The sequence below is a fragment of the Erigeron canadensis genome, chromosome 4 (genome assembly GCF_010389155.1).
Source record: "Erigeron canadensis isolate Cc75 chromosome 4, C_canadensis_v1, whole genome shotgun sequence".
Lineage (NCBI taxonomy): Eukaryota > Viridiplantae > Streptophyta > Magnoliopsida > Asterales > Asteraceae > Erigeron > Erigeron canadensis.
The window spans coordinates 24,799,734-24,825,157 of NC_057764.1; the positions used below are offsets into that span (position 1 = coordinate 24,799,734).

Sequence of the window (25,424 nt, forward strand, 5' to 3'; positions counted from 1 at the left end):
CAATTGTTATAATTATATAATTAAAGCCAGTTATGTGGTTACATTCTATGCTTGTTATGTTATAAAAATAACATTCAAATGACATACCGACTTACTGATTTTCGAACTAAAATTTTTATCACACATTCCACCCTTCTCATGGTACAAAAATTATTTATTTGTTCAGTACTAGTACAATTTAGACTTTTTGAGTTTTTGATAATCATTACTTCATTTTGGAAATACCAAAATTACCCCCCTTTGTATGTAAAGATTACTAGATTAGAATCTTATATAAAAGCCAATGAGCAGATGCCCTTATCAAGGATAGATAATATAATCATGGTCACCATACATATCTTTTGCTGCTTTTTATATGCACATACATATTCCATGTACAACTAACTGTCCTTTCTCATTTCTATTCATCTGCAAATTTGCTTAAAGGATCTCAACCCTATTATTGCAATAATTTAGAACACTCAGTCTTCAGTTCACTTTGTATCTCCTTTTTCCCATATCATATGTATATTTCTTCATATATATAGTAAGTTTTCTTTTTATCATATATGTATATTTCTTCATATATATAGTAAGTTTTCTTTTTCCCATATCATATGTATATTTCCCATATCATTCTTTTTAATTACTGTATTTATTAGTATTATTATTTTTTATATAAGGTGTAAATTTTGCGGTATTTAAAAATCATATTGTACGTATTTCGTGCTTTCTGTTATTTGGTTACATACTTACTTACATCAATAATCCTATTTTCTAGTAATTTTAAAAACATACATACATGTGCAATTTTTATGATGATATACTACGTACACATGTACGTACTTTATTTAATAAAAAGACGTACTTTATAACGTATTTACGTATTTGGATTGGAGGTGGACCAGGTGGTTTGGTGCATGTATATAATGTACATTAATTGTGATGAATATATAATTGTACTTTTATTATTAAGTTTAAAAGTGAATTTTTAATACATACTATGTATATCAAGAAAAATCCTAAATGTGTAAGGTGCATACAATGGTTAAATAAATGTGTTTGAGGTCCCGAATATATATGGCCAAAGGAAAATGTGAATAATGTGCTGTAGACTACTCGTCTATAGAAGACCACATGATTTTTAACTAGTCGGTCTACAATATCAAGCCACAATTTGACCTGTAACCTTAAAATTAAATTAGTTAAATATGACCAAATATGAAATGTATCTTGGTGTACTTTTTACTCGTGTTTTAATTGTGTTTTGTTAGTTGTCTCTTTTGTATATAGAAACATAACTGATTAAATTATCATCCTAAATAATGTTAGATACATATTTGCTCCAAAACAACTATCATCCAATAACCTAACTACTAAACGCATATTGAAAGCAAAATCCGGCCGAATAGGATTTCTGAAAAATAAAAGCCCTCTAATATACTTATAAATTTAGGAGAATAATAATGACAGCGTCATTAACAACTTATTACATGCTTAAAAACTTGTACATTATATATTAAAAACCGCCCCTTGATTTCCTTAACAGCAAGGTACAAATTTTAATGCATCCAATTATATTTTAGTGTCGGTTGTCACTAACATATCACATAAATTTAAAGGAACTTGTTCATTCGCAGGATGGATAACGGGATCGAGGCAAAGCTTATTCGACATGAAGAAGAGGAAGGTGACCTAAAACAAAGGATATGGGATGAATCCAAAAAGATATGGAGGGTTGCATTGCCCGGTGTGATATCAAGGTTTTGTGCATTCGGAACTCTTGTTGTCACCCAGTCGTTTATGGGACACATCAGTGACGTCGATCTAGCTGGCTACGCACTCGTTCAGACACTTAGCGTCCGATTCATCAATGGAATACTTGTAAGTTCAATTCACTAGACTATATATTTTTTTTGGCACGGTAGCATATTTTTTGTTTCTTATGTCACATCTTACTTCTTATATACATATTATATTTAACCAGTATGTACACTTTGGGATTAATTATAACCTGTGTGGATGTAACCAACTAGAACCAAATGTCTATACTATTAAAACATGTCAACCATGTATAACCCAAATGTAAAATGTGTTCTTAAGATGGATTTGTGTGACAATGGCCATTTAACTATCTGTTAAATTTAGTTTTTGCTATGCATTTATTTGTTTATAATTTGAATGTAACAACAGTTAGGAATGTCAAGTGCAACCGAAACATTATGTGGACAATCATTTGGAGCAGGACAACATCATATGATGGGCATTTACTTGCAACGATCATGGATCGTTGACTTGACTACTTTGACGATTTTTCTCCCAGTCTTTGTTTTCGGAACCCAAATTTACAAACTCCTTGGTCAAGAAGAATCATTAGCAAGGAGTGGTGGATACATATCGTTATGGTTCATTCCATACATCTACAGCTGCGTTTTTAGCTTGACGATACAAATGTATCTACAGGCACAGTTAAAGAACATGATTATTGCATGGCTTTCGGTTTTCCAGTTTGCAATACATTTACCTTTGTCTCTGATTCTTGTGTATAAGCTGAACATGGGGGTTGATGGTGCGATGATTGCACTCTCGATGTCTGCGTGGTTTCTTGTGATTGGCGAGTTCATATTCATTTTTGGTGGACGGTGTCCTAACTCATGGAAAGGATTCACAGTTGCTGCTTTTAGGGATCTTGTTCCTCTTGTGAAGCTCTCATTATCCTCTGGTGTGATGGTTTGGTAGGTTTTCAATATACTTTTCTTAACTTGGCATTAATCCATAAACAATTTGGATAAAACTAATCGAACCAGGGTGAAATATAGCTTTTACTCAAAAAAAAAATAAAAAATTTAATAAAATTATATGAGTAGAACCTTATAAGGTGTCGCGAAACTGGTGGTACTTTTGGCAGGAAAAACTGATTCAGCACTAACTACTGTTTAGGTTCAATGGCGCTATCCTGAACCCCGTAAGGGGATCTCCTTGATGGTTCATTTGCTTCTTTGAGATCCGTATGTTGCCTTCTTTTACATTTTTGAGTTATTAAGGTAAAATTACCTTGGCCTAGTGGTCAAGGGACCAGATTTCCTTGCAATAGGTTTGAATCTCACTAGGTAACATTTTGTGTTGCCACGAAATTGGTTATGAAACGGACACAGGGATACTCTGGTTCGACTGCATACACCTTAGTCAATACATTCGTCGTCCCTAGGTAGAAAAACCTCATTTATTAACGTTTACTTATTAATGTCAAATTAAGTAGTTTCAAAATTTAGAATTGATAGCAGGACCCTTGCAATAAGCATTTCAGATATACAATTATTATAGTTACACTTCAGAAGTTTGATGTGATTGTTATTTATTAGTATATTGTGAGAAACTTGAGAAACCGAAAATTGACTTCAAAAGTCAAAATATGGTCTAACCATTGTCGTTATTTTTTAGTTTGGAGTTATGGTACTATGCCGTGCTAGTCTTACTTGCTGGATACATGGAAAACGCAGAGGTTGCAATATCCGCTTTCTCCATTTGGTATCAACTTGTGTTCATGCTTTCTCACTTGTAGAATTGTTTTATGAAGAAACTAATCAAACTCTCTTTTTGCGTCCTCTTTTACAGCCTCAACCTTGTTGCGTGGGAGTTCATGATAAGCATTGCTTTCTTAGGTGCTGCATGGTAATTAAGTCATCAAGAATTCCTTTAGAATTTTCTAAGAATTCCACGTTCGTATATTTTGAAAAAACGATTCAAGTTCCTTATCTCATAAAAACAAACTTTTGATACATGCTTTTCCATCTGCGTGAACCTAGAGGTCGTGACACTAGATAACTTCTATTGTTCACGGGTAAATGGATATATACAAACGGGTCAAGTGGATAGAAAGTTGCCCAAAGTGTATTCAATTCAAACCGTTAAATTTCTTCCTTATTTCAGTTTTGTAATAAACTTTGTGATAGCTATTCTTTATAAAGCCCATAAACAGACTACAATAATATTTGGAGATTTTCCAAGTCTGTCCAATTCACCCTTTTCATCCCATACTCTAAAGATTTTGCCAAAAACTTAATTTGACCCGTTGACTGACCCACTAAAAGATATATTACAGTTTCTTTGTGTCTGATATATACTTTTGTTTGTATATGTGACTGATATGCCATGAATTATAACTATAACATGTATAAAGTGTTCGGGTGGCGAATGAATTGGGGAGAGGAAACGCGAAAGCAGTAAAGTTTTCAATAAAAGTCTTGTTGGGGACTTCTTTGGCGATAGGTGTTTTCTTCTTTATACTTTGTTTGGCGTTGGGCAAAAAACTTGCATACATGTTTACAGACGACGATAGAGTTGCAGAGTCTGTATCCGATCTTTCCTTACTTCTCTCATTTTCGGTTCTGTTGAACAGCATTTATCCTGTACTCTCAGGTATCTCCTCCCATTTTGTATAGCCTCTGTCTATCCTGCTAAATTTACTACTCGTACTTTTTATTGTATAATTCTCTAAGTTAGCCACAACTTAATTTTTTATAACTTATATATATGGTTTTTAATGAAATTTTAGTCATCATAACAAAATTCTTGTGTCCTCAGGGGTGGCTGTTGGAGCCGGTATGCAGGCAGCAGTAGCGATTGTTAACCTTGTCTGTTATTATGTGATCGGTGTTCCATTGGGAGCTTTGCTCGGATATTTAACATCTCTTGAAGTTAAGGTATACTAAAATCACTATACTTCTAGCAACCAAACTAATCAAACTTTTTTGATGGTCGAGAGTTTGTATGTTAAATCCGTACAACGTGACAGGGTATATGGATCGGAATGATTGGAGGCGTTTTAACGCAAACAATTACGCTCGTATACATGACTTGGAGAACTGATTGGGATGCCCAGGTAAATTCTCATAAAATGAATTTGATCTCACATCTTACTTGTGATTTTCTTATGCTTTTTATACAAATAAATTTTGGAAATGATAAATCCTCGTAAACAATCTTCAGAGACTATTTATTAGCAGAATATATCATTTTTTTCTCTTTTATCTACTTGGTTAATTATTTAATTTGTGTGCCGTAGGTTACGAAGGCTTCAGAACGTCTTGCTCGATTTTACTTGAAGTCGGATGAGGATTCCGAGCAAATTACAAACGTGTCATGATCAAGAAACTTATTCATATAAATTCCATTATATTATTTTTCTATATTCCAATGATTTTGCAAATGTTTTTTTTTTGGCTATCTTTATTATTTTAATTTCTTGTACTGAACACAAGATAAATTTAGTTACTGGCTCATAAGTCATATCATGAAGAATTATATATTGTATGCTCACATTTCTTATAAGGAGTTTTCAACATCATTAAAACAAAAAAATTGAATTGTAACATTTAAAATAAATTAAACAAAAATACACTACCATGTATATAATTTAAATGCTTGCATTAATTTCATGTCATCAAATATAGCTAAGAATATGCGGAATAGCCCATTAAGAGGGATTCCCCTGCCATAAAGTGCTTGGGAACGCCCCCGGGAATGCCCCTCATCGGCCATCGAGGGCGTTCCGGGGTGTTCCAAATGTAACTTTGCCCCTTGCCCGTTCGATTTGAGAAGGCTTGCTCATTTACTATTTTTGTAGGCTTGTGTATATTGGAGAAGGGGCGTTCCCCCCTTTCACCACTCCTCACAGCCAAGGAGTAAGGACCCTCTCAAGTTGATCGTCAAGTTGGATGATCCTGATTCTTTAGGTTAAAAGTAAGGGATTTTTGAATCTTAATTTTGTATTCTAATCTAAATGTTAAAAATTCTCAAACTTACCTTGTCAAATTGGATCAGAGGATTTCAATCTATCAAATACAATAATTATCCAACTTAAATGTACATATATATATATGGTTCATTTCATACATCTACAACTTCGTTTGTAGCTTGACTATACAAATGTATTTATAGGCACACATGCATAAAGAACTAACATGCTTATAGCATGGCTTCGGCTTTTCAGTTTGCAATCCATATATGCTTTTGGTATATAAGTTGAACATAGGGGTTGTGATTGCGATGATTGCACTCTCGATGTCTGCGTGGTTTCTTGTGATTGGCGAGTTCATATATATTTTTGGTGGATGGTGTCCTAACTCATGGAAAGGATTCACTATTGCTGCTTTTATGGATCTTGTTATTCTCGTTCCTGCTTTTATGGGTTGCAATGAAATTTGTTATGATATGAAAATGGGATACTCTGGCCCTATTTACATCTTAGACTAAATACTTGCCATCCCCGGGTAGAAAAACCTTATCCGTTACCGGCCATTTACTTATCGAGGTCAAATTAAACAGTTTTCAAATCACACTGATTATAGTTAAATTTCAGAAGTTTGATGCGGTTATTACTCATAAAATGAGAAACCATTTTTTTGACTTTAAAAGTCAAAATATGGTCTAACCATTTTTTTGACTTCAAAAGTCAAAATATGGAATACTTTTTAGCTTGGAGTTATTATGGTACTATGCGGAGCTAGTCTTACTTGCTGGATATATACCTGGAAGACGCAGAGGTTGCAATATCCGCTTTCTCCGTTTGGTATCATCTTTTGTTCATGCTTTCTCACTTGTATAACTGTTTTATGAAGAAAGTAAATTGACTTTCTCTAAAAGTACGTTTGGTCAGAAAGTCAACCCTTGGTCAACACTTTGACTAATATTCTGTACGGAGTCCAAAATCAGGGATGAAAAGCGTTACTTCATGTAATGAAACCTGTAATTTTTTGACCGAACACATTGGAAGATATAATTTATCTTCAAATAAACTAAGAAAATAGGTTGTCATTAATAACTTATTACATGCTTAAAAACTTGTGTATTATATATTAAAAACCGTCCCCTATTTTCCTAACAGCAAGGTATAAATTTTAATGCACCCAATTAGTTTTTACTGATAACCCTAAGGGTTGTCACTAACAAATCCCAATAAACTAATCATGTAATATTCATGAAGAATTTTTTTTTTCTTGGCAGAAAATTAACCTATATTAATAATGCAAAGAAAAAGATCTAGATGTTGAAAATTTATGTAGAAAATTATTATTCATTATTTTCGGCTTGAATCTATATACTAAATACCTCTATGGCTTTATATTCAACATATAATGTTGTCCACAAATCTGTCTTTTTTGTGGAGCATTAAAAGTTAAAATCCTCATCTATTAAGCTTTCGTCTACACTTTACTTATAAGAGTTGTGTTCACTTCTAAATCTCTAATTTTATAACAAAACAAAATTACATCACTCTAGTAACCAACCATGAACCATCACCAAAACTGTGATACCACCAAATATCCAAGAAACCGTCATAATCTAAATTTCCGTTCATCTCCACTTCTCATAGGAAGAAACTCATCATAAGAGAAAACTCCCCACCTAACATTGAATACCATTTTTTTCTTGTCACATGTGAAACTTAAACACATGACGTCTTAATTATTGAAGATATCGGGTACCTCACTACTTGAGTAGGATCATTGGTATTGTTGTTTTGTCTTCTTTTTTATTATTACTCGTAACATATATCTTTAGATAGATAGACCAGCTCCTATTAGTTAGTTCTTAAAATTATCGACTACTCGGTATTGTCCATCATATCGTTTTGAATTTCCGTTTAAGCCCTGGATAATCGATATCTCAAGATATTAATACAACCTAAAATAGCTTCATCAATGTTAAGAAACTCTTTTGACAAGTTACTTTCATACTACTCGTATAATTCTTAGCAAGAGGACAAGTCATTGTATATCAATAACAATATAATAATAATAGAAAAAATACATACTTACCCCTCCAAGATATATAATTTTAGAAAGTTGATTTTGTTTTCAATTTTAACCTTAATTTATATTTTTTTTTTGTTTTTCATCACAAATTTATACTTTTTAACAAAAAATTCTAATATAATAAATAAAAAATAATAGCTAATATATATCCGATATTCAATAAAATAAATAGTTAATATATATTTAATAAAGTGTTTTGTGGTTATCCATAATATAATATTTAAAACTTTTTATGTTAGTAATTGAATATTATATATTTTGAATGGGCAATATATATGTATATATATATATATATATATATATATATATAGGGAAAAGGGAATATAAAGTTGTCCGACATATAAGCTTAGGTGTGGAACCCCTCATATAATAATATTTTATTATTTATTGTTTAATGAATAAATGTTTGCGCCCCATGATATTTTTGGTTTAAAAAATTAATATATGAGTGTCCGCCACCTAAGCTTAGTTACCTAACAGCCTTATATTCTCATCCCCCAATATGAGAAAGTTAATTAAGAACACTCTTAAAATAATTAAGAACGGTGAGAACACTTAAAAACATCATTTTGATGCATTAAAAGTCCATAAAACTAACATAGTACATAACTAATTATCATTATTTAAATGTTTAATAACACATTGATCCGTCAAAATCGAAAAAATCACGTTTTTTTTTGATGCATCATTTTGATGAATATGCATCCAAAATGGATGCACAAAACAAAAAACATGATTTTCTCAATTTTGACATACTAATGTGTTGTTAAACACTTAAATAATGATAATTAGTTATACACTATGTTAGTTTATAGACTATAAATGCATCAAAATGAAGTTTTTAAGTGTTTTTACCATGTTCTTATTTTAAGACTGTTATTATTTGATTGTCTCATATAAAATTATTAAATGTGATTTCTAAATAATATAATATGTTTTGTGATCAATAAAGATAAAGATATTAAGATTTTGAAAACTTCGATAAACATATATTTTGAAAAATCTCAAAGTTTTCATGCATAAATCAATTTTTTATTATTAAAAGTAGTAATTCAAACTTTTAATTATAATAAATTAATATATAATATAAATAATGTCTTAAACCCGTGTATTAAATACAAAACTAAAATCTAATATAATAATAAAAGAAGAATACCTACTTACCCCTCCAAGATATATGACATTGACATGATTGATAGTGAAAAGAGGACCCAAAATACCCATATCATAAAGAGATTTTAAAACCATGGCCATTATATATAATAGAGTTTTTAATTATAATATGATATACTAAATACTAGGATATCACTATTCCTCTTATTTCCGAACTGGACATACACAAGCTTTTCTCCTCACTTTGTGACTGCTTTCACAAGTCAAATACCTTCATATAGTAAGTTTTCTCTCTTCTCTTTCTCAAATAGTTAGTAATTACTAGTATAACTTATCTACCTAGCTTATTAATTTGTCGGATAGTAATTAAGGCACGTTTTGAGGATTCATAGACTTTTCTAAATATTGTTTTATAATAATCGAGATATTATACTTAATTACAAACAACTTCTAGATAATACTCGTACTCAGATATGTTAGTAACATCTATATACAAGTAATTAAAGGTTTATATGCGAAGTCACTAACCTAAGAAGTGTAGGAAAATTCTTGAGCCTTCAACTTGTTCTCGTGTATGTATAAACATCAAGTTATATATAGTTAATAACTTTATATGTTTTTAACTATACTTTTTGCTCTGATATGGTTTATCACACCTGAATAAATTTAAAAAACACTTAAGCTAATACATAATGTCAAATTTTATATATAAATAAAACTTTTTTTGAACAAGTAACCCATATGTATCGTAAAGTGACATCAGTTTAGAAGAAATTGCTCAGTGTCGTTTTTTGCGGGTTTTGAGTTTCAATACCTCGACGGTGTATGGGGAGGTCTCTACTTAGGTAGAGAGGCCGCTTTCATTTTATACCTATAAGGTAGAAAAGACCCCCAATCTTTGCATGAGATGATGATCAAACCCATAATCTTTGTTCCTAAAAGTGTTGATCACTTATCCAAATCATGTTGCTATCCCTTTTTGAACACTTTGTTATCAGTTTTTGAGCAGAACGTGGGTGGTGAACATGGATAAAAACAAAAGAACAGATATCGACTCTACGGAGTCTCACGCATAACAATGTATGGTATTAGTTTTAACATGTAAGTGGACATAAGATATGTGGCCCATAAATTAGTTATTTAATTGAGTTAATTTTAAATTAAATGGAGAATTCGTAATATATGTTAATCAGTAATATACGATTACAAACACGTTATTACAACAAGTAATAACTAATATTACACATTTTTTTTTAAAATAATTTTTCTAGGATCAGTATAGAGAAACTACCTAGATATATCGAAATTGGTAGGGGACGATACCGTCCTTCTTTCCTCCCAAGATATTTTTGAAGCTTTTATCATTCTTATGTTTATTACTCGATCTCCCGAACGTCACATATTAATTAATTGTTCAATTTTAACTTGTGAAATTTTTCTCTTTTAATTTTGATCATAAAAGTTTTTATTTTTATTATATAAACATCCTTAAATATATGGACGAATTAAGTTTAAAATATATGTTTTATTAATATAACTTTTATCAACTACTATATAATATAAAAAAAAAATTATATAACTAGAGAAACACTTAAGATCTATGTACGCCTTGGTACCGCATAATCAAAATCCTTTTAAAATCCTTTTAACAGTTCTTTTGTGATTGATAATACATGCACTATAATTTATCAAAAAGCCATGATTTTCTGATGGCTAGCGTACATTATACATTCTAGTTTGTTATGACTTATAGGGATGAGCATGTATACCGAAATACCGAAACCGAACCGATATTTTCTGATAGTTTCTGTACCGATCTCATCCCTAATAACATACTAAGACCCTTGAGGTTTTGACGTACAGTATCTAAGCTAAGTTATTTGTGATTGCGTATTTACAACATAGGAAAAGGCGGGTGTACCAGTTATAGCTTTAATTAGTGGGGCAACTAGAATTTAATATTAAAGAGAGTCGGTTATTTAATGGAAAATGAGTAGATTGAGTAGATCACGTTGATTTAACCTTTAAAATGAGAATATAAATAAAAAGTTAAAAAGTTGTGTTAGATGGAAAAGATTAAGCAGCATACTATTGACCTACTAGCTCGTCCTTCAATTTCTCACCTTCCTTCTTAGAAAGACTAGTAACAACCATGGTCGGGTGGTAACACAGGCGGTAAATTAGACAAATGCCTCATTAAAAATTTTTCTTGGTATTGTACGTCTAACCATCGTCTTTCGCCTTGTTATTTCTAGCTTGATCCCTCTGTACCAACCAAATAACTCCTATCACTAAAATGATTCTAGTTTCTTGATTCACAGGATGGATGACGAGATCAAGACAAAGCTTATTCAACATGAAGAAGAGGAGGAAGGTGACTTAAAACAAAGGATATGGGATGAATCCAAAAAGATATGGAGGGTTGCATTGCCAAGTGTGATATCAAGGGTTTGTGCATTCGGAACTCTTGTTGTCACCCAGTCGTTTATGGGACATATCAGTGAAGTCGATCTAGCTGGCTATGCACTCGTTCAGACGCTTAGCGTCCGATTTGTTAATGGAATACTTGTAAGTGATCGAGCCCTATAGCTTTTTCAAATATCATTATTCATAAAAAAAAAAAAAAAAAAAGTTAATTGCTTGGAAAGTGCTCTAATTTTGACACTTTTGTTTTTTTGGCTTCTATTGTAAGGAAAGAAACCAACTAAAACATCTATTGTGGGGCTCCGTACAAATTGTCGGTTGAAAATATTTTTTAAATACATTTTCATTTTTTTAAACTTATTTATTAATTACATAGATATTACACATCATTTATTAATAGTTTCATTATTTCCACATAGATATTCCACCATCTATATAATAATGTATATTTATTTATATTTATATTCTACTTAACCTCTCAACATCTCTGTATCTCTGCTTCGGCTTTCATTCTTTGACCTTTTGCATATCAGATGTAACCAAATGCATACATCCATTCAAACTCTATGTCTTATCTTTTATTTATAATAAGGAAAATGATTGATTAATCTAACAAAACAACCTAATAATCAACTTAACTATATGATGATGACACTTGACATAATCAAAGGAAGAGATTGAGAGAGATAATGAGTGAATTACACATGTCATGTGATAAAAGCTTTAGGTTGATTATTAGGTTGATCTTTAGGTTGATATATATTACTCCTATAATAATGTATAATTCCCTCCACTGCCCCCATTTTTACAATCCAAATCAATAACAATGGTATCACCATGGATAGATTAATCTTTCAATAACATCAATATCACCATTTCCATTCTTAAAAAAAAAATCCTAAAATCAATAAAAGCCTAATAACACCACCACAATCCCAACCCGATTCATGTATGAAGAGAAAAAACAATTGATGCTGCTTATTGTTTTTACAAATCCCACAGCCGCCGACAACAATTAGCGCCGGAGATGATCGTATGGAAGATTCCAGCGAGCTTCATTTCCGACGACGATTTATACATATGTATATGTATGTGTGTATGAATAGGAATATGCATAGATCTATGTATGTGTGTGTATAGATCTATATGTATATGATTTGTTTCTCAATGACCATTGATTAGAGGTTGTTGGCTTGTCGCGGTTTGTCAAATTCGATGGCTAGCTAATTTCGTTGTTACAAATTTTTTGATAATTGGGTTACTTGTTATTATATATGTGTAGATAATTGGGTGATTTTATCAAAATCAGATTTTGTTGTTGCATACATAGTTGATGTTAACTGGGTTAGTTGTTAGTACGAGTATTATATATGTAGCAGATGATTTGTAAATAAAACAAAAAAGAAAATTGCAACCGGTTAAAAACATGTCCACATCAGCAATAGCAGGTAATAATCTCACAATAGATATTTTAATCGGTTTTCTTTTTCATAATAAATTTTTTTTTTGTTGGAGCCCTAGAAAAACAAAAATGTCAAATTAAAGCAGAAAAAACTCTCAAACTACAATTTTTTTAATGGAGTCTAAAAAGGTAGCATCAAGTGACCCAAACTATAGGTGGCATGTAATGACTTATTTTTCGTATTTGTCACACACAATTTGTCATGTGCCTCATCTATGTGCCTCTCCAAGTAACACCTTTTTTTTAGCAATGTGCTTAGACGATGGTATTTTTTGAACAACACCACTTAATAATACAATATCCATGATTGTGCTAGTTTTGTGTAAATTTAAGAAATCTTGTATGATTACTAAATAAAATAAAAAAATAGATTAAAAGCCCAATAATTAAATTGCATTAAAAGTGACCTTTTTTTTTAATTTGAATGAAACAACAGTTAGGGATGTCAAGTGCAACCGAAACACTTTGTGGACAAGCATTTGGAGCCGGACAACACCATATGATGGGCATATACTTGCAACGATCATGGATCGTTGACTTGGTTACTTTGACAATTTTGCTCCCAATCTTTGTTTTTGGAACCCAAATTTTCAAACTTGTTGGTCAAGAGAAATCAATAGCAAACAGTGGCGGTTATATATCATTATGGTTCATTCCTTTTGTCTACAACTATATTTTCAGCTTGACTATACAAATGTTTCTACAAGCACAGTTAAAGAACATGATTATTGCATGGCTTTCAGCTTCACAGTTCGTTATCCATATACTTTTGTCACTGCTTTTTGTCTATACACTAAACATGGGGGTTTCGGGTGCAATGATTGCGCTATCTATGTCATCTTGGTTTCTTGTGATTGGCGAATTTATTTACATTTTTGGAGGATGGTGTCCTAGTTCATGGAAAGGATTCACTATTACTGCTTTTAAGGATCTTGTTCCTATGGTGAAGCTCTCAGTTTCCTCTGGTGTGATGCTCTGGTAAGCGTTTAATATAGTTTGTAACATTCAATGTGTTACTAGAGTATAACATGTTAAACTGTTGCCCAATATGATGGAGCAAGATTATAATTTTACCATATTTGAGAAAATTTGGAAATAGGCAGCATATTATTACCACAAACCGACCATTTTTGTGAAATGTGAATTCTGATGCATTTTGCATAATCAGTCTTTTAGACTATCAGTTTAATACCAGTCTGTTATATTTATATACACCATTTGACATGTTTCGGTCAAACTGAATGCTTTTCAGTTGCAAAATCGACTTTGATTCAACCGCCAAAACATTTTCAAGCTGATTTCATTGAAGGGATTTAAAAGTTAGAATGCGGTCTAACACTCTAACCAATGTTATTTATGTGTAGCTTGGAATTATGGTACTATGCAGTTCTAGTCTTACTTGCTGGATACATGGCAGATGCAGAGGTTGCAATATCTGCTTTCTCGATTTGGTATCAACTCGTGTCCCAATATCTCCCTTTCCAGTTGTTTATATTTTTTGGTAAAGCAAGGTGACTCAAGGAGTTGAAACCCAAACGTTCACCGCTCTGCACCCGTATGGGATCCTTTCAAAGGTTAATCTTGGAAGAAACTAACATATAACTTTTGATATTTGTTTGCACTTTGCAGCCTGAACATTAATTCTTGGGAGTTTATGATAAGCCTCGGTTTCTTAGGAGGTGCCTGGTAAGTAATCTGTTATAAACTGAGATTGGAAACTCTCGGATGAACCTTTGAACTGTGCAGATCCATCTTCTCTAATATACTATTTTGTCCCTACTAAATGCCTTAGAATTTGGAAAATTTTGACTCTAGAGAACAAGTAATTGCGAAATTCTGTATATGTTATTGTGAACAAATTATGTCTCACTTAATCTTATTTTTTCAATTTTCATAGGGTCCTGCTATAAGAACAACCCAATTCGGCATAAATACCCAATATACGGCGAGTATGCTCTTGTAGAGTCTGTATCAATGTATAATTCCCGTATGTTCCCACCATACGAAAACTATATATTGATACTTCCCATATGGTACTTTGACTTTTCTGGTCAAAGCGAGTATACTTCCCGTATAAGAGCATACTCACGTATAGTGGGTGTTTATGCCGAATTGGTTGGTGTGTGTATAGACGTTTGACATATATTATAGGGTTTAGTATCTGGAAGTGTAAGAAACTTTTACACTTTTCCTATTGTATGAATATAACTTAGATTTGGTGCATTGTAGGAAGAAACTTTATAAAATTGTTCAAATAATGTAAAAGTGTATACGTTGCAAATTATATGAGCTAGCACGTGTAATTTTTTGATTGGTGCATGTCAAAATGTTACATTATTTGTACAATTTTACAAAGTTTGTTCCTACAATGCACCAACTGTAAGTTACATTCATACAATAAAAAAAATGTAAAAGTTCGTTACACTTCTAAATTCTAAACCCTATATTATAATCACATGTGTAGAACAATTTGTAGACATAAAATGTAAGATAAGATATCATTTTTGATAAAACTGTTCTTGGATTTGGTCAGCTAAATAACTTGCTCTTTTCAGTTTTTAGCTTCTTTTTTCTTCATATGTGACTGACAAGCTTTTTATTGCAACTTTGAAATGCATAAAGTGTTCGGGTGGCGAACGAATTAGGCAGAGGAAATGCAAAAGCGGTGAAGTTTGCGATAAAAGTCTTATTGTGGACTTCCATTGCCATAGGCGTGTTCTTCTTTGTTCTTTGTTTAGTGTTCAGGAAAAAACTTGTATACTTGTTTACGGATGATGATCGAGTTGCTGAAACAGTATCAGATCTTACTTTACTGCTCTCTTTTTCAGTGTTGTTGAATAGCATTTATCCCGTTCTCTCAGGTAACTCCCCATGTTTGTAAAGTTTGGTTGGTAGCCACGTACTAAGCACTTTCGGTATTGAAAAGTTTTCCTTGTAGTGTTAAGTTCACCATGCTTTTAGGTCTTACAAATATAGAGATACCTACATAAACTCCCTCTGCCTAAAATTAAGTTCACCATTATGCTTTAGGCTATGGACAGTGATCCGTACACCATCAGTTTTTAGCCGTACACAACTAAACATGCTTGAAGTTGTAGTATTGTACAACACCTTAATGTTTGGTGGTGTACAGCTAAAAATCCGGTGATGTACAGATCATCACCTGCTATGGGCAAGGCAATAGGTTTTCTTTATTTTTAAGATCAAAAAAATATACTCGTATAAAGATGGATATATATTTTTGAGACTGGCGTATTTTTTTTCCTTCCATTTATGGGTAGGGGTCATGAGTCTTTTTTTTTTCTAGCTCGTCCTGAACGCTTAATCCCTATGACGGGGTTGAAACCAATGCTTTCTTTAGACCTTAACACTACAACCTCTAGTCGGTTCGTTCTCATTTCAACCTTTGTACATTCCATTTTTTTTTTTATAAAATCTTTTGTCAGGGGTGGCGATTGGAGCTGGTATGCAGGGAACAGTAGCAGTCGTAAACCTTATTTGCTTTTACGTGATCGGTATTCCATTGGGAGCTTTGCTTGGCTACTTTACATCTCTGGAAGTAAAAGTATGAATTTATTATATAGCAACCAAAATCTAGTTGATTCATAGTCAAAGATTAATCATATCGTATGTATTACGGAATATTTTGGCAGGGTATATGGATTGGAATGATAGGGGGTGTTCTAACGCAAACAATTGCAGTTATGTATATGGTTTGGAGAACTGACTGGGATCATGAGGTAAGAAAAATAAAGACAGTTTTTATATCTGTATTAGAGTATTTTTCAGTATTGTGCCTTTTCTGCTTGATATAAATGGGGTTACTTCGCCTAATGTAGGTCAAAAAGGCTTCAGAACGTCTCGCTCAATTTTACTTGACGTCAAATGAAAATCCCAATCGGGGATTACTAACGAATCACGATTGACAAAGCAAGCAACCATCAGTCCTCTTTTTATTTATTTTTTTGGTTTAAATCTTTAAGTTTGAGTTATAGTTCATGAAATTTTATTGAATTTTAAGTTCAGTATACCTAAAATTGGCAATTATCAATTCGGATTAGGAAAATTTAAAACCGTTGTAATGTCATAAATCGAAGCATATATACATATTATGTAAACTAAATTTTGGTTCAAGGAGAAACTCATCTTAAATGAACATAGAGAAATCGAAAAAATTTGGGCTCTTTTAGGATAATGGGCCATGTACATTTTGCTTAACTTGCACAGGTTCGTATCCGGCCCTTCTTACTAAATATAGAACGTCACAGCGTACAGAATACAAAGTCACAAATTTTAATAATTCAAGAAAACATAGACCTTATTTATGAACAACACACGCATACGAACACATGCATCATGTAGCATATAAAAGTAATACGAATTTGCATAATATTTGTCTGTCCCATATCATTAAGTTTATATGTTTAACCGTGCTGTAAAAACAGATTAACCCAAGTACTCTCGATCAAGTAAAAAAAAATAGTAGTTTTTCTAGTTTAGTGATTTGGTGAGAGGAGTAAAGCCATGTTGAAGACTTGCTTGCCAAATTCTATCAATGTCGAACATCTCATTTCCACATTCATTCACATTCCATTTCTCTAAGCCATGCAATATCCCAGCTATTCTCCATGCACTCATCACCCTTCTTGGCAACCAATTCTGTAACACAAATCATCCAAATCACTATATATCCTGTAATCCATTCTAATAAGGGAGTGTTTGGAATTGCATTTTGAATAGATTATCTAATTATTACGTTTGTAAAACAAAACCAATCAGAAAAAGTGATTATTTATGTTTGCTTAGAGGAAACAAAGTTTTTGAAAAAGCAATTAAGGACATGCTCGTATATTTAAAAACGCAATGACAAACACCCCCTAAGTATTTAGATTTATGGCAGATTAACATAATTAACATGCACCACGACGGTCACCTAGCTTGCATGAATTAATTAACAGATTAATACATAATTTAAGTACCAATTACCTCACAAGAGTCAACATTTTCAAGATGTTTAGGAGTTAACATGGCAGGAGTGGTATTGTAAAAGCAATCCTTGTGTGCTTTGTTTGGTGGAAATTGAGAGTAAGGAATGATTAGTGTTCCTTTTGATGCCTTCAACTCTTCTTCTTTGCTTAATCCATCTCCCACCAACCAAACCTTCACAAATTGAACATATGAATATATGATATGCTTATTAATTTCTTAATTATTAACAATTAACTATAGATTAAAAATACTCAAATAAGTGGTTTGTATGTACCTTCTGTGAGTATGTTCTTGAAAGAATCAGCTTGTCTTGATTTTCGATTGATTCCAACTCTGATTTAACCTTTTGATAATCCCCTTGTCTAGCTATTGCAACCTACAACGAGTTTGATCAACATGTTAAGATCGACTTAAGATAGTTATTAGAAATATATGGTTTCATTAGCTATTAACAATGTTACCAAGAAAGTGTTGCCTTTGATACCATAAAGATATATTTACATTTAATATGAAACAAAACTAGTACTATTACTGTAATCAAAGTAAGTTTTATATAGTTTATTTTTAATTATAGAAGGAAAGAGAGATAAAAGACAGAAAAGAAGCTCATAATATCCATTTGAAATTAGTACCTGAATTCCCTTGTGGCATAGAGCTAGGGCAAGGGAGTAAGCAACCTTGTTAAAGTTGCCCCTTATAACAACTTCAGTTGTGCCTTTAGGAATGCTATTCAAAACCACTGCAACTGCTAAGCTACTCCCATCCACCACCTTCACTTTCAATTTTGGATTCCTTCTTATGAATAGCTCGCCGCTTCTGTTTAGCTCATCCGCCTACAATATAAATAAAATGATTTTGGCAAAATTTTCCAACAAGAAATCGTAATCTTGAATACAAACATATGTACAATGTTTGTAAATGAACCATTATATATGTCATGTAACTATAATAAGGAACTGAAAATATTACATTATGTTAAATTCGAATTTAGAAATAGAAAGTCTGAATCCCTACCTGATTGAGTAGACCAAGAGTTAAGACCTCGGCACCTTTCCTATCGGCTTCTAGTATTGCTTCCTCGATCAAGCCGTTGATGGCCTCTCTTTGCCATTCCATGAAATACTAGATCAACAAAATGCAGTAAAACAATCATATTGCAAAACACATAAATATAACACAAAACTATATTTCCCAATAGTTTTTTTCCTACCGGATCGAAAACCGTGGGAAATATTAAGTGCCCATGGGAAAAAATATTTCCCACATCTCTTTTAACGACAGCCACAATCCATGATAAATTTGTAGAAAAACAGTCATTTTCCTACGAATTTCCCACGGATTTGGCCATGAGAAATAGTTGATTTTCTAGTAGTGATAGAATGCAAAGCTAATAAGACTACATACTTGTATTTTGTATTTTGGTATGGCCCAAGTTTGAACAATGAGGTTGTTGAAAATGTTTCTTTCGACCACAAAAGTTTTGCCATAAATCCAAGTGATGATCATAGATGATATCGTCACGGGCCATAGCATCCGCAAGTACCATTTGGGAGCAGTGTAAGGTTTCGAAGCCAAGGAAGCAAAACCAAGCCTTTGATGGTAAATGGATTCGGGTGTTGTTAGATGTGTCAAATGTACCACATTTGGTGATTCTTCTTTTTGTTCAAGTGATCTTTCGTACAATGTGTCGGTAGATTTGTCAAGTGTGCCATAAACATAGTCGTAGAATGGCATGAAGAGTGAATAGTTTGTTCTGAATTGAGTATGGTGGAGAGAGTGATACCTATTCACATTAATTAGAAATTAACTTAATTAATTGAGTATTACCATATTATATACACACAAACTTATATTAAGATGATGAATTGATGATCATCATATAAATATGAAACACCTTTATTAGAGACTAGACATGCACATGTTCAGGCGCAGTTTATAGTATCACTTTAGTAATAAAGGCCCATTTATAAGGCCCATCATTAAGGCCCACTAACGTTAACACAAAGGACCAAACAAGAGCCAGACAATTGTTATGTTGCTCTGACTCTAGTATACGTATGTATAAATCAAATAAACAAAAATGATTTATAATTATACAATAAAATGATTTAAAAATACGAGACATGAGAAAGAGAATGTACACTTACGATGGAGTATACATGATGTACTTGAGAGGAGGGAAAATGGAGAAAGCTATTTTTGGGATTAACTCAAAATTGCAATGGCCCATATTGTTCATGACATCAATGTAGGTCACATAGCCAGCAAATGCAACTATTGACGCTGTCTTTGTTAAGGTTATGGTCAATAATGGTATCGCAAATAGTGTGAAGTAGGCTATGTGTTCTCCAAACGGATGAACGACAGCTGCAACAACAACAACAATAACTATAATTATATACACTTCATATTATATGTAGCAATTAATACTTTTCATATACATACATATACTCGTACATCATAAGTAGTAAGCATTTAAGATGCATAGAAGAAAATTTATCATGGACCACGGCAGTTGTAGATATGTATTTTGAACCATATTGGTCCCGATTTTTACAAGCAAATATCCGGTTGTCTTGCCATATAAAGTCGCATTTATATCTCTAGTACATTTTGATGTAATATTCTTGAAATTTTAGAAAAATTAGGAAAATGACCTTAATGTATATACAAGTAGGGATGGGGATAGAGATTTACATGTGATGGGCTCGGTGACAATCGACGAATGATGATGAGAATGATAGCGACTGTAGAGATAATGGTGGTGGAGCGCTCTATGGAGCCAATAGTAGAGAAATTCGACGACACCGGTATGTAGCAAAGTTACAATGATCACTCCATCTAGCCTCCAAAAAGGTATATGTCTAGCTTCGGCTAACGAATAAAGTCCCACATAGTACAATAGCCCGTTGAATATTATTTGATCATCCCTGTTAAAAATATGTATAATTTAGCTAATAAGTTGAATTCCTTATTCTTTGAGACTAATTAATGACATTAAAAGAATTGGAGAGAACGAACCAATCTCTTTCACGATCAACTTGTTCAAACTCGATAGTCTTGTTGACGATCCTGTTTTTGCCTTTAGCCGTTTTGTAACGAGATAGTGAAATCCATAATTGGTTGTTCAGCATTCGAAATAAGAGAAAGGGGAAAATTAACACTAGTCCATAATCTCGATCATTAGCATCTGCAGTCACAAAGTCGTATGTACTCTTGACGACCCATGGAGCCAGTACCACGTACTGCATCATATCGCAAACATTATTTATAAATTTAGTACAAAATCATTAATTCACATGGACCCGATATTCAAAATAAGTAGTAACGAACATAATGAGAAATAACGGAAGTATTAATTCACATGTTGTAGCGAGAGACGGTACCATGAAAAAATCACAGAGGCGGTAAAATTAAAAAATTCATGAAATATAAATATAAAAGGGGTCAAAATGTTAAAAATCTATAAGAAACGTTTTAAAATCGATGAAAATTTTGAAAATACATGACAAAATCTAAATTTTGAGTGGGGCATTTGCCCCCTTTGCCCCCCATGTAGTACCGCCCCTGGTTGTAGCTTTAGGATTATTTGTTGGAACCACGTTAGTGTGACCGTCACTGATAATCTATCAATATTCCTGATATGATAATTGACGATAACTAAAATCTGTATGTCTAAGTAAATATATGATGGGCGTATTTACTCTTAAAGACGTAGTATTAGGTTTCCCATTAGGTGATTGTAACTAAGAGGACTAATGGTAGACACATTAAACATCAAAGGGGTTGAATGTGTAATTACTTTCATTATAAATAGAGAGTAATTAACCCTAGGTTGAGGTTAATCCCTACACATATTTTATCCTAATTTTTGTGTATTATTCTCTTAGTAAGTCGTGCATAAGTTTCCAGCCGAATTACTCATCCCATTATTAATCAATCACCTTGTTTTGGGAACCTGAAATTAATAGCAATCATGCTTAATACTCTTACAGGTTCCACAGTACGATATGAGATGTTATACCACTTGAATCGAATCATGTTTATTCCAACATTATTATGTTATTTTTTTTACCCCGTTTGAGAACTTTTAAAAGGAACCATATACATGGGGGCTTAGGCATAGGATAAAGTGAATGACCGTACAAGGTCTAATTTTTCAAGCGGCCCAAATTTTAAATTTTATATATACATATATGTAAAAATTATATTTGATTTAACGTCTATACTTTTAACAATTTACTATTATCATCGTGATTAGGTAGTTAAGACGTTAGGTATAAACATATTTTGGGTTTTAGGTCCCAGGCAAAATTCATTGTTCTTAGCTTGGGGGTTTTTTGTTCAAGCTCGTTCTAGACCCAAAATTTCTTAGAGTCGGCCCTGACCATATAGGTCCAATGAGTACCCAACGATCTATGCACATATGTTTAGCCCATGCCTTATCTAAATCACGATATACAGGAGACATAATATCACTATCATTGGATTCTTGAAACCATCTCGTTTCCTTACAATCAACTAACTTTTATTTCAAATTAAATGCAAATATATAGTATCCTTGTTAAATAGTACGACTAATATGTTACTGTAGAACTTCGAAATCTGCCAAACAACGTCTGAATGTGTGAACTTTTTTGATTGTGATTGACGTATGTGATCAAATGATATTCTTGGTGAGGAAGGACTAAAACTTTATTTCATTAATTGTTGTAGAGGTACAACATAACTTTTGAACGCTTGTTTATTACTTTGTCCAAGTTGTATTATAGAGTATCAACTTTTTGATATATTAACCGGGTTAAGGCGTTGGTTGGCGTCGACATATATAATAGGAATATATATGATACATTATGTGTAGGGGTGTTTGGTATTGCGTTTACAAAACAAAATCTTTTTTTTATAAGTAGATTATGCGTTTTGAAAAAGCATGTTGGTACATACTTCTCCAAAACTGCATTTTCATAGCCAATAATCACTTTTTCATACAAACACTTTTTTAGATTATTTGCGTTTTACAAACATAATAATCAGATAATCATTTTATAACGCAATCCCAAACACCATGTTTGCTTTTTTAACTACTATTAAATATTAAATAACTAAATTAATAAAAGTATAAAATAAATTAATACTGATATTTTTTGTTTAACGGGTTTGTTTCTAGCCTTTTGAGGTGGAGGTCCAATATCCAATTCTTACCCCTTCCATTTTATTTTATTTTTAAATTTATATAACTTTTTACTACCTATAACACAATAAAACCTTAGTGGATCATGTATTGGGTCCAACTTTACTCATTAAAAAACTAAGATATATTTGAGGTTTTTATACATATATTTGGTAGTTTTTTGTTTTGTTTTAACCTTGCTGGTTTTTTTAGCATATATTTTGTAACTTTTAGTTTTTTATAACATCTTGTAACACTTTTAGTTTGCATCTATCTTTTTGAAATTTTGTTTACATTTTCCTTCGATATTTTTTTCTTAAAGAAACAAATTCAATGAAGCAACATCTGATACCATAGAGAAGTGGCCATAAACTAGAGAGGCTTGACCAATTTGAAAGATCATTTAGTGTCGTGTGATTTTAAGAGTAAACATGGACATGTTATTGTGATTGTAATATCGTCATTAAAAATAAAAATGTATATCTGAGGCAAAAGAAAACAGGTTCTCTTAGCAACACACGAATGAACCCGCTAGTTATTATTATTATTATTATTATTATTATTATTATTATTATTATTATTATTATTATTATTATTATTATTATTATTATTATTATTATTATTATTATTATTATTATTATTATTATCATCATCATCAAAATACGTTGCACACATTGCTATAAATTTATGATCTTAGTCTGTAAAATTACAGTCAATGTGAAAATTAAATTAGAGACTCTAGAGTCTAGGCACCTCAAGGACCAACGGAAAATACGGATGAAATTTACAATGAAGCCTTGAATTTGCAATCACCCACCATAAATTAATTACACCTTGAAAAAAAAATCTTGCTGGAGCATGCAAAATGTTCTCCGTCTAGCCAATTTTGAATAATAATAATGGTGCCGTATAATTCTTCATATAGATAGTTACAGTTTTTGAAGTTAATATATACTTTCTTGAAAAATTATAAAAATAAGTTCTATATTAGCGCATGCAAAGAAAAATACATATATGTACGTTGTTCTTCATTATTCTTGAAGCATCAAGTATGCATTAAGCTTTTCTTTATATTGTTCTAAACTTAAGTTCTTAATTAATTATTAGAAGATGAATAAATATTAACACAAATTACATTCAACAAAATCCGAAGAGTAATAAACTAGAAATTAAAACTATATGTGCAAACAGTGATTATTTGTTATGAAAACTACTAGCTTCAGAAATATTTGTTGACAAGTGATTGTTATAAATCATTATATACGTTATTTCAAACATTTATGTATATATTTAGCACAAGATGAAAACCAAACAAATAAAACATTAGTTCTATTATTAGATTAATTAATATATTTTGACAATAATTATGAAAATTTTTACCTTAAAGCTGCCAAGTGATTTCCATGGCCAATCAGTGAGAAATCCAGGAGTAGTAGCCATTGGTGGCTAGCTTTTCGGAATGAAAAAGAATAAGATCGAAGGGATTGAGAGATTAATTTAGGTATCTACAATATATCATTTCTGTTATGAGAAAATTATATATATATATATATATATATATTTATAGAGAAATATATATATCACTAGCTTCAAGATCAACTATATATACACGAAATATTGCATTAATTAACTGGTACAATAAGTTCAACTTATGCTGGCACATGTATAGTAGTTGGTTCAAGTTTTATTATTATCTATCTATACGACACTGCTTTTTCTTTTTCAAAAAGCCATAATAGGTGAACGACAATTAATGTATACATGTGAAGCTGCTTTCGTGCATGTACGTATAATTGGCTGTTATGTTTTTATAAAAATATACGTACATTGGAATGTCTTTAAAACCTTATTATACGGAGTAGCTTAGCTTGGTGTCCGCCAATTTTATACGTACGCTATATACGCTAACGTGTACCAATAAGCAGTGTCGGGGGATTTTGACTTGAACATTTTTATTTTATTTTTGAACTAGCTGCTTTTTGACTTGAACGTTAAATAAGATAACCGTACAAGAATGCATTTTCATAGGCTTCTTGTTTCCATAGGACCATATATAACCAACTTTTAACAAGTGTTCGCATGATCGTTGTCCAATAAAAATCTTTGAATTTAATCCACTTTTATTTTCTTCTAAAACACCAAAATATTAGGCATTATTTTTACCAAACTTATGCAATTTCCCACTAATGCCATAAGGAAAATCATAGAAACTATATATTATTAACACGTACGGTGTGGTGGAACATTTGACGTACGGTTTCGAAATGAGAAATTAAGTTTTCTCTCCAACAAACAAAAGCAGCGACACTATGTTCGATTTGATTGTCATTCTTTCTTTTCTCTGGTATAAGAACAGGAACCGGAAGAGCCACATCAAATGGGAATTAAGAATGGCTTCAAAGTCCTCGATCTTCTTTATTGTTCGTTTTGAGATATTAGTTGTAACTAATGTTATTTTAGTTGTTATTAG

The 25,424-nt window shown here is 32.0% G+C and overlaps 3 protein-coding genes across 5 annotated transcripts; 2 read left to right on the top strand and 1 right to left on the bottom strand.

The window, feature by feature from the left end:
- Window positions 1–330: 330 nt before the first annotated feature.
- LOC122595489 (protein DETOXIFICATION 24-like) lies at window positions 331–5,280 on the top strand. The gene is made up of 9 exons (XM_043767856.1): window positions 331–526; window positions 1,620–1,863; window positions 2,173–2,714; window positions 3,421–3,507; window positions 3,595–3,651; window positions 4,160–4,398; window positions 4,564–4,682; window positions 4,775–4,861; window positions 5,045–5,280. The coding sequence occupies exons 2-9, from the start codon at window positions 1,621–1,623 to the stop codon at window positions 5,123–5,125; spliced, it is 1,455 nt and encodes a 484-aa protein (XP_043623791.1). The 5' UTR covers window positions 331–526; window position 1,620; the 3' UTR covers window positions 5,126–5,280.
- A 3,802-nt stretch (window positions 5,281–9,082) lies between these two features.
- Window positions 9,083–16,929, top strand: LOC122595066 (protein DETOXIFICATION 24-like). 3 transcript variants are annotated; one of them, XM_043767358.1, is made up of 9 exons: window positions 9,083–9,189; window positions 11,216–11,477; window positions 13,232–13,773; window positions 14,160–14,246; window positions 14,425–14,481; window positions 15,418–15,656; window positions 16,242–16,360; window positions 16,449–16,535; window positions 16,635–16,929. In XM_043767358.1, exons 2-9 carry the CDS (start codon window positions 11,232–11,234, stop codon window positions 16,719–16,721), a joined length of 1,464 nt encoding a protein of 487 aa, XP_043623293.1. In that variant the 5' UTR covers window positions 9,083–9,189; window positions 11,216–11,231; the 3' UTR covers window positions 16,722–16,929. The 3 variants fall into 3 exon arrangements, with proteins under 3 accessions (XP_043623293.1, XP_043623292.1, XP_043623294.1); XM_043767357.1 differs by having other exon boundaries at window positions 11,231–11,477; XM_043767359.1 differs by lacking the exon at window positions 9,083–9,189 and adding an exon at window positions 10,982–11,121 and having other exon boundaries at window positions 11,231–11,477.
- A 31-nt stretch (window positions 16,930–16,960) lies between these two features.
- On the bottom strand, window positions 16,961–24,469 carry LOC122595065 (very-long-chain aldehyde decarbonylase CER1). The gene is made up of 10 exons (XM_043767355.1): window positions 24,335–24,469; window positions 20,806–21,029; window positions 20,482–20,714; window positions 19,932–20,151; window positions 19,189–19,567; window positions 18,799–18,906; window positions 18,417–18,617; window positions 18,059–18,160; window positions 17,782–17,955; window positions 16,961–17,454 (listed from the first exon to the last, which is right to left on the bottom strand). The coding sequence occupies exons 1-10, from the start codon at window positions 24,392–24,394 to the stop codon at window positions 17,287–17,289; spliced, it is 1,869 nt and encodes a 622-aa protein (XP_043623290.1). The 5' UTR covers window positions 24,395–24,469; the 3' UTR covers window positions 16,961–17,286.
- Between the last annotated feature and the right edge of the window lie 955 nt (window positions 24,470–25,424).

Excerpts from the sequence above, each read along its gene's own strand:
- LOC122595065 (XM_043767355.1), bottom strand. The coding sequence starts at position 24,394 with ATGGCTACTACTCCTGGATTTCTCACTGATTGGCCATGGAAATCACTT. Across the intron at positions 18,161-18,416 it reads TATGCCACAAGGGAATTCAG|GTTGCAATAGCTAGACAAGG; the intron begins GTACTAATTTCA and ends AACTCGTTGTAG. Across the intron at positions 17,956-18,058 it reads CAAGAACATACTCACAGAAG|GTTTGGTTGGTGGGAGATGG; the intron begins GTACATACAAAC and ends CAATTTGTGAAG.
- LOC122595066 (XM_043767358.1), top strand. The coding sequence starts at position 11,232 with ATGGATGACGAGATCAAGACAAAGCTTATTCAACATGAAGAAGAGGAG. Across the intron at positions 11,478-13,231 it reads GATTTGTTAATGGAATACTT|TTAGGGATGTCAAGTGCAAC; the intron begins GTAAGTGATCGA and ends ATGAAACAACAG. Across the intron at positions 13,774-14,159 it reads TCCTCTGGTGTGATGCTCTG|CTTGGAATTATGGTACTATG; the intron begins GTAAGCGTTTAA and ends ATTTATGTGTAG.
- LOC122595489 (XM_043767856.1), top strand. The coding sequence starts at position 1,621 with ATGGATAACGGGATCGAGGCAAAGCTTATTCGACATGAAGAAGAGGAA. Across the intron at positions 1,864-2,172 it reads GATTCATCAATGGAATACTT|TTAGGAATGTCAAGTGCAAC; the intron begins GTAAGTTCAATT and ends ATGTAACAACAG. Across the intron at positions 4,683-4,774 it reads TAACATCTCTTGAAGTTAAG|GGTATATGGATCGGAATGAT; the intron begins GTATACTAAAAT and ends ACAACGTGACAG.